This window comes from Ursus americanus, chromosome 4, assembly GCF_024610735.1.
Source record: "Ursus americanus isolate L20-20 chromosome 4, mUrsAme1.1.p, whole genome shotgun sequence".
NCBI classification, from domain to species: domain Eukaryota; kingdom Metazoa; phylum Chordata; class Mammalia; order Carnivora; family Ursidae; genus Ursus; species Ursus americanus.
In genome coordinates, this window is record NC_142130.1 from 93,539,107 (window position 1) to 93,548,612 (window position 9,506).

Here is a 9,506-nt window from a genome sequence, read left to right on the forward strand (position 1 = left end):
GGAGGACTGCAGACAGTTACATGTCCCACATAATTTTGTTAAGTTGAAAGTAGTCATTTATTTCAACTATTAAAAGGAGATGATGTGTGAGGCTACTGCCCTCACTTTAACAATGAGAACAGGTTGGACTAGCTTGAAAATAATTTTTAAACCCATCACAGGGCTGAGAAAACAAGTCGACATCAACTACACCCCAGAAACTGGTGAGCCCTTCTGTGACCAGAAAAAGATTCACAGCTGCTTTCATCCCTAGCAGAGGGGCAGGAAAAACGGACCACAGATAAGGAAAAATCTGCTAAACTTTTAAACTTCACAGCCACCTGTGGGCTGGCATGTCTGATGCCTGATGAGAATGCTGAGGGCCCTCAGTCAGAGTGTCTACACCACCCCAATTCTCCCCGTGGGCCTTCACCAACTGCGCAGGGCCAAAAACGGGATGCTGAGCAGCTGGGGAAGACCCAGTCCGCTACAAGTGCACTCCAGAGGCCCTCTGACAGTTAGGGATAGGAAAACAGAGTAGAAAGCCAAGGGCCCAACCGGAGAGGAAAGAGATCTCCTCGGCAACCCCAAAAGCTGGCTATCAGGCTATAAAACAGAGCAAGCTCTTTCCAGGTTTGGGAAGCTGACAACCTGGCTATAAAATACAGACTTCTCCAGGAGTTCAGAACCTCAGTTGGGCTCCATGCTGAATGTGGAACCTACTTAAAAAGAACAGACTCGCTCACTCAGGAATCTCACCAGTGCGCAAACCCCAAACTCTGCTGGAAGGGAAAGTCCTGATCCAACCCTGAAGCTATGTGAAGCTAGTGATGGACCAAATGCAACTAAAGCTGCAACAGAACACAGAGACAACCAGACAGGACACAAATTAGACGTACCAGCACCTCACATTAAGAACTTGAGAGAAAAAGGGTGCATCCTTTTCTGGGGCTAATTGTATTATCTCAACCTCTACTCTTTTAGTACAAAACAGCCCAGCATACTTCAAAAGATGATGGAATACACAAAGCCAAACTCGACCCATGATCAAGAGAGGGAGAGTAGTCAACAGTGGACCCAGAGAAGGCCCAGACGTTGAAAATGCTCAGCCGTCACCTCTTCAAAATATTTCTTCTGCCTCATTCTTCCATTCTTTCCACTTATGACTTTAATTACACATTAGACAATTTCATATCCCACAGATTCAAGAAGTTTGAACAACCTCAAGCAGAGTAAATGCAAAGAAATCTACTTAGGTGCATGTAGAAAGCAACTTCTGACATGGCGTCCAACGATCCCCACGTCCTGGTACTGACAACCTTGTGAAATCCCAAATCCCTTCCCTTTGAGTAAGTTACTTCTAACCAACAGAATACACTCAACACTGAGGGGATACCACTTCCATTATTAGGTTACAAAAGACTGTGACTTCTGTCTTACTGGCAGACTCTTACCACCTGGCCAGCTTTCATCTTTTGATGATGCAAGCTGCCTTGTTGGACAGACAAGTAGCAAGGAACTGAGGGCAGCCAGCAGACAACTAGAACCGAGCCTTCTCAGTCCAATAACCTGAGAACTGAATCTAGCCAAAAACCTGGTGAGCTTGGAAACAGACCCTCCTACAGTCAAGTCTTCAGTTGAAACCCCAGAGCTTGCCAATCCCTGGACTGCAATCTTGACAGAGACGGAGACGACTCAGCTCAACTGTGCCTGGACTTCTAATTACAGAAACTCTGGAATAATAATAAATCTGCATTGTTTTAAGCCACTAAGTTTTGGGGTAACCTGTCATGCAGCAATAGATAACAACTACAGTACATCGCAGTAAAACTGCTGAAAATCAAAAACGAAATGAAAATCTTAAAAAGCAACCAGAAAAGAAAAAAAAAACATTATCTTGAAAGGAGAAAACAGTAAGACTGCCAATTTTTCAGTATTAATGTGCTGAAAGGGAAGCGGGGGGGAGAAAAGCACCAACCAGAATTTCACCTTTAAAACAACTTTTAAAAATAAAGACAAAACAAAATGTTTCAAACCAAAAAAATAAATAAATAAGAAAAAGGAAAATCAAAGCCATTGCCAACAAACCTTCATTCAAAGAAGTAAAAGAATTGTCCAGACTGAAGAAAAATAATCACAGATAAGATACATGGGAAGATAGGCAGGAACTGAAAATACCAGAAAAGGTAGACAGTGGGTAAGCAAATGAGTATTAACTTTAAAACAACAGCAGTAACATCTGGAAAAATTTGCAATATATGTAAAAGTAAAATGTGATAATAGCCCAAAGGACAGGAGGGTAAGAATTAACAGTTTTAATTTATTTGGGAAGTGGTAAAGTAACTAACATACATGGTCAACACATATTATAACGTCTAGGGTAACCGCTAAAATAATAAGAGGATATATACCTAAAAAGCAATAAAAAATAGTTCAATAATTAACCCAAAAGACAAGAGAAATAAAGAAATGGGAACATATATAAAAGATACCCGGTAGACTTAACACAATTTTATTTAAATAATTATATTTAATTACTTACTTAAATTATAAATAAAGACTCCAAGTAAAAGACTGAATAATAAAACTATATGCTGTTTACAGGAGACATACTTAGAAAATGAGAACATGGGAAAATGTATGCTTAGATTTGATGAAGTTTGTAATCCTGAGGTGGCTGAAATAATCATTTATTCGTACCACAGTGTGAAATGCTCAAGGAAATTTAATTAAGACAATTAAGTGATGTTAAATATCTTCAGATTATATTACAAATTAAACACCAATAAAAATAAAATTACTTATTTCTAGAAATATTACCGAATCTATAAGATTTATAAATGAACTTAAAGATTTAAGAAAAATGACTACTTACAACCCTAATAAACTTTGTATTTCAATACAAATAACTTTTAAGTCTTTTCCTTAAAAGCCTACTTAACATTTAAAAGAAAAAGCATAATGACAATAAATCCTCTAACAAGAGACTCCAATATAAGGATTTTCTGATTTTATTTACTGGTTAAGGAAGACAGAGGCCTACAAAATTGCATGTTACTCAATTACTAAGTCTATAGAATCACGTTCGCCTTATTTTAAACATGCTCCTCCTTTACAAATTACGTCTTTCCTCCTGTGCCCCATTCTATAGCTCCATTTTCTTCTTTCTCTTTCATGTTCACCACCTATAAATCATGAACACCCCAGTTACATTTTACGAATTCACAGCCCCAACTGCTAATGCAGATAAATAGTCGCAATTCTTTAAAGAAATATAAAAAAGATTCTTGCTTCCAAAGTACAGGTTGGAATGACAACATGGTCCCAAGTCTAAGATAAACTGAAACTTCGTAAGCAGTGACACTGGATCACCTGAAAGCTTTCAAAAACCAGCAATGTCCAGTCCCAAAACAAAAATTCTGATTTAATTTGTATGGGACATGGCCTGTGCATCCAGATTTTATAAAGCTCCCCAGATGGTTCTGATCCAAGAATAAGAACTACTGACAAAAAGGAGTAAATTTAACAACACAAGGAAACAAACAGCATAAGGAAACTATCAGACAAAACCCAAAGGTGAAACACTCTACAGGCTGACCGACACAAGTGTCTTCAGGAAATCAATGGCACAGGAGAAAAAACTATGGAAGATGAAAAAGAAATGAAAAATAATTTCAGTACAACACATGGACCTTACCTAAAGCCTAATTCAAACTAAATATAAAAAGAAATCCAAAGAACAAGAGGAAATCTGAATATGGACAAAATATATAAATAAACCTACATATGTATCATCAAAGAATATTATTCTTTGGATTATAAATGTGACACTGGCACAGTGGCGGTCTAAGAAATAATCGTTCAATTTTTTCGAGATGCACTCGGCAGAATTTAGAAAGAAAATGTAATGTCCAGATTTACTTTAAAATACTTCAGCACATTAACCAATAAAATAAAGGAATGTCTGGAATTTGCTTTAAAACAATACAGCCTAGGGGAGGGAGCTAACAGATGCAACATTCTTTGCTAATCACTGAGGCTGATAAGGAGTACCTAGTGGATGGTTCATTACTCTTTATTTTTCTATGTTTAAAGATTTCTACTGGTACCTTATAAAAAATACTTCAAATAGAAGCCAAAGTAAAGACAGCAAATTGGCAACGGGGTTCATTACATTATTCTTATTTGTGTATATCCGAAATACTGCTTAATTAAAAGAAAAGTGGACTTGGTTTGGAGAATTAGACGCTACTCACATACTCTGACAAAAGAAAAGCTCTCCTGTATACAAGAAGCTCATCCTCTGTCATTTAGTGCTAGGAGAAGCTAGAGGCAGAGGAAGCCAAAGGACAAAGAGATATCCACCAGACCCAATGAACCAGGTGATGAGAGATGACCTGGCTCACTGCCACACCACAGGAACGTATCACAGAGATCTGGGGTAATTTTAAGCAGAATTTTAAGTAGTTTTAAGGAATTCTAACAGAAAAACCAAAAATGTAATATTTGAAAAGCTTTCCAGTAGTTATAGGAGCTCAAAATTTACACAATTATCTCTTCCACAGTACAACTACCCTGTTAATAATGCTCTTCCACTTCCCTGATAACACTAATTTCTCTCACCAGAAGATGTAAAACAAGTAGTCCTTCAAACGTTTCCAAGACTTAAATATCAAAATAACAAATTCAATTCTGCCATGATGCAGAATTTTTAGAACTCACTTTCTTGGCAATACTATTCACTTTTAAGTGTTTGCTTCAAAAAACTCTACATCAGTAAATATTAAAATTGACGACTGAAATAGAATCCTTTCTCCAGACTTGGTCAATAATACTTAACTGTTCGTATACAGATGACAAATCCCCTAGTTTGCTTTTTGTCCTTTTGCTTAATCCAGGAACAGTGATCATATCCTACTACCAACTCTATCACAGGTATTAGCACTGTGGTAAAAGGCCATTCAGGAGTTTTCGTTTTGTCCTCCGTTGTTTTGCTCGTACAAGGTGCTGATACAGCCTGGCAACTAAAGAAATCCTTTTACCCAATACACAAGTTGGCAAAGATATTTTCCTAAAGAATGTTTAATTTCAAAGGACAAACCAGTGGATAAGACCGAATTCTATACTGTGAGAGCAACTCAAAAAGTTGACAAGGTGCAATGAAAGAAGAAATGTAATCTACGCTAATCGTGCTCTAAAATGAGAAACTGCACAGTTAGGGCCTACGTTAAGTTACGTACAGCAAGGTCAATACAAAATAAGTTTTCTAAGGCATTCAACTATTGTACAGTTTAGAGACGCAAAAGTATTGGAGGAGTGGCGTACTGTCACAGCAGCAAGATTTTTATGACGCTGCTGAGGGGGAAGAAAAACATGCTAAAGAGAGGAACATTTCTCCACCTCTCAGACACCAACGATTCTATTCCTAGGGAACAAGTGGTTAGAGGAGCTGGGCGGGGCAAAAGAGTGAAGACCAATCAGAGGTCGAGTTACAAGTCGGGTACGAAAACAGAAGGATGAGAGCAGCTCGTTGAGTGGCTGGAGGCCCCCCCCACCCAGCCCGCGCGCACGCGCGCCCCCAGCTCTCAGCAGAGGCAGCCGCACCTGGGGACCCACCCCACCGCAAACCGCGGCGCAGGGTCGCCCCCACCTCCCGCCAGCCACCCCTCCCACCCACCAGGGCCGTTTCCTCCCAAAACAAACCCGGCCGCCCCAAAACAAAACCAAACCTGCCGAGGGAGTCCCGCTATCCCGGGGACGCCCTCGAGCACCGCTCAGCCACTTCACCCCAGGAGTAGGAGCCCCGACAAGGGGGCGGGGAGCGGGTGCTCGGAAACACGGGGATGGAAATGTCAAAAATCTCACCAATTCCTCGTAGCTCCTGTTGTGCTCATTGCCCTCCCAGTCCAACCTCTTCGGCAGCAACTGTAAAGGCACGAGACGCACACGAGTGACCACCGCGCGGGGTCGGGCGGGGGGCCGGACGGGGGGCGGTGGGGTGGGCTGGGGTGGGGAGCTGGGCGAGCGGCCCCGGCAGGGTAGGGAGGGGTCACGGAGGGGACGCGGCTGGGCGGGTGCGGCGGGCGCCACGAAGCACAGACCTGGTACTGCTCCAGCTCCTGCACCAGCACCTGCAGCCGACGAGACGCGCAGTTAGGGGGGCGGGGGGGCACCCGGGTCCACCCGGCGCCCTCCACCCGCGACCCCAGGCGGCGGCGCGGCCGGGGTCCGGACACTGCCGCCGCCGCGGCCCGCGGGGCCGGCACTCACCTGGGCGGCTCTCCGACACGGGCCGGCCGATAGGTACCGGGCGATGAGGAAGTACAGCTCTGCGGGAAGACGGGGAGTCGGGTCAAGAGCGGGCGCGGCGGCGGGGAGGGGGCCGCGGCCGTGGCCGGGGGCGCCGCGGGGAGGGCTCGGGCGGCGCGTCTTACCCGACTCGATGAGAGGCACCGGGCGTCGGGCGGGCGAGGGCTCCGCCATGGCCGGGCGCGGGGCGCGGGGCGGGAGCGGGCGAGCGAAGCGTGTAGGCCGCGCCGAGGCCTGAGCGGGCCGGCGTCCCTCTACCTCTGGCGCGCCGCCGCCGCCGCCATGCCGTGCGCGCCTCCACGCCGATGCCTCCGCGAAGTAGTCCCTCCGCGGCAAGGAAAGTAGTCCCCGCGCGGCGACCGCCCGCGCCCCCGTCCGACCGACGGTGGGGCCGCGACCAGGGCGGCTGGACGCACCTCTTTCTCCCCCGTGTCAGGGCCGCCGCAAGGGGAACGTGGAGGGTGGGCGAAGGCCCGGGCCCGGGCAGGCGGCGGGTGGGGGCGGGGAGCGCGCGTGGCCGGGATCCCTGCGCGCGGTGAGGCGGCACCCGGCCATTGTGAGGCGGCGGCGCGGCGGCCGGGCTCGCTGCTGGGCGGGCGCTGGGGCGGAGGTCGGGCGGCGCGCGGGGGCGGGGGCCAGCCGGGGGCGCGGCGGGGGTGGGGACAGGTTCCCGTGCCCCCGCCGGAGCGGAGCCGCTCCCCGCAGGGGCTCCGGACGCGCAGCGGGTCTGGGGGGGTCGCCCGCTTCGGGCTCTCTGAAGGGACGTTTCTCGGACAGTCATTTGGGGCCGGTGTGCTTGCCCCCCCACGAGAGATCGCTCGCTTGGAGGACGCGAGACCCGTAAAACTGAGAGTTGAGCCATCCCCAGAGAGGAGAACGTCGGCCCGCGAAGCTTTCCCCGGGGAGGGGAGGACGGATGGGGGGAAGCCACAGGTTGGGGGGAGACCAGGGGTCCGCGCACACGGACCGTCTGCGTCTTGGAGGACAGGGCAAACGTCCACCCGGACGGAAGGATGACTAAATAAGACCGAGCCGCAGTCCTGGGAGAGTCCAGCAGTCCAGCAGACAGAAAGGGTTAAGGAAAATGCAGTACGTCGCAGAGTATGTAAACCTCGCTAGTCAGGGAAAACAGCCTGGAACCGGCGGTGACTTAGCCGAATGGGGAAAAGGGGTGGGAGGAAGCGGTCAGTACGGACAGGCAGCAGCCCATTCCCAGGAAGAGAAGCAGGAAATTTGGGGGAACACGCGAGAGGAACCGTGTGTAATTAGGATTCGAAACTGGAGCAGTGGACAAGGATTTTTGTCTCTTTTAATTGCTGTTCTAGGCTTCTGGCCTAACTGGGTTCATCACTCAGCACGTCCAGGGCATCCTATTCTGAGCCCTAAAGAACAGCACTGAGCAAAGCAAAGATCCCTACCCTCCTTGGAGTATACATTGTCATTGTAATTCCTACTCAATGTAATAACCCTCACCGCATGTGGAGGTTAAACATAGTGTGGTTCAGCTCAGGTTTAGGTGGGACTGACCCTGGGTCTTGTGCCACAATCAGATGTGTGACTCTGAGTAGAGTCACTTAACCTCTAAGCCTCAGTTTCCCCTCACCTGTAAACTGTAAATCATATATGTGCCTACTTCGTAGGGTTGTGAGTATTTACAACCCTGTGGGTTAATATGTGTTCCTGGCCTATAGTAATAAGCACCATGTCTGTGCTAGTTTTTATAATTATTTACACCAGGTAACAAAAATTCTTCTATATGTATGTGAATGAACAACCCAAACATGTTCAGACAAGTGCATCAGTAATGTTTTTTATATGTTAATTCAGCAAACATTACCAAGTGATGGAGACAAAAAAAAAATGAAAGAATAAGCCACATCTTTGCCATCAAAGACTTCAGAGTCTTTAAGGAGAAATGAATGTAAGCAAATAATGATAAAATTTAAGGCAGAGAGAGATCAACCTGCCTGTGGGAGGGAGAGTTGTTAGAGAAGTTTGAGCCTTCCCAACTTCTGTGTGGAGCGGGATTCCAGGAATCTGAACGACAAAGGGCCAAGACATGAGTAACATTTCAAGTGTAAGGAACGCAAATTTAGTATGGACTATTTGGGGTGACTTTGGAGGTGTGGATGGGACCCACGAAGAAGTTAAAATTGAGAAGAAGAAGAAAAAAAAAGTTAAGAATTGGGAGCAATCGAAAGATTCTAAGCCAAGAAGGGTCTGTTTTAATTTTAGGATTGATTTGAGAGTATTAGGACCAAGAAGCAGGAAAACCACTTAGATGACCCTTTAAACAGGGAAGAAATGAAGATGCATTAGGACAATAGACATAGGGACAAAGAGGCAGACACGGGATCAGAAACACATGGAAGGCTAAGTCAACAAGATGAAGTAGAACGAGAAGAGCCACAAAAGTCTCAAGTTTGGGGCTTAGTAGGCCAAGGTTGTGCCACCAGCTAAGATAGGACATACAGGCTGGAGCTCATCTGTTAAAATGAATAGTTGGCACAACTTGATCCTTCGAAGTTACAGTGCATTTTGTGGGACAGTATGATCTGATGCTAGAGATTACCCACGTTAGCAAGTGAGGAAGACATAAAAAAGGGAGGATTTAAACTTTCCAAGATTGACCCAGGAGCTGCATATTTCACTTTGGGTTTTTTGTTTTGTTTTGTTTTGTTGTTGAAAGATGTTCTCTTTAAGCAATCTCTACACCCAATGTGGGCCTTGAACTCAGAACGCCGAGATCAAGAGTCCCACAATTCACTGACTGAGCCAGTCAGGTGCTCCAACATATTTCACTTTGTCACAATATCATAAAAGTAAAAGCCCCCCAGACATATAAGAATTTATATCTCGAGTACTGGTCATTGTCTAAAACTACAATTCCTGTATGGGCAGCTGGGTAACCATTATGAGGCATCAGAAGTGAGGACAGTTTTCCTTTGCAAAAGCCCTGCTAGTTAGTCCGTTTACAACCTACTCTGATGTCCATGACAAGTACCGCTTGTAGATTTGAAAGAGAAACACAAAGATTCTGGCAAGAGGCAGAATATGTTCCCCGTTCAACTCTTAAGTGACAGAGACCCAGATTTGATTCCCACTTCTGCCACCTGGAAAAGGAGATACACTGTCCCATCAGCAGCTCCACAGTGAGGGCCCTGCCAGGAGTCTCCGAACAAAGCACAAATCTTGTATACACCCCCCCTCCCCGCCAA

General features: G+C 46.1%; 1 protein-coding gene across 2 annotated transcripts in view; it reads right to left on the minus strand.

Moving 5' to 3' along the window:
* The window catches only part of BRWD1 (bromodomain and WD repeat domain containing 1), a 111,507-nt gene extending 104,745 nt beyond the window's left edge, over positions 1-6,762 (minus strand). For both annotated transcript variants that reach the window (XM_045813545.2, XM_045813544.2), the window contains exons 1-4: positions 6,414-6,762; positions 6,250-6,308; positions 6,081-6,110; positions 5,845-5,904 (exon numbers count right to left, since the gene is read on the minus strand). In XM_045813545.2, coding sequence (XP_045669501.2) covers positions 5,845-5,904; positions 6,081-6,110; positions 6,250-6,308; positions 6,414-6,462 — 198 coding nt within the window. In that variant the 5' untranslated portion in view covers positions 6,463-6,762. The remainder of the gene's footprint in view (positions 1-5,844; positions 5,905-6,080; positions 6,111-6,249; positions 6,309-6,413) is intronic.
* Positions 6,763-9,506: the final 2,744 nt, after the last annotated feature.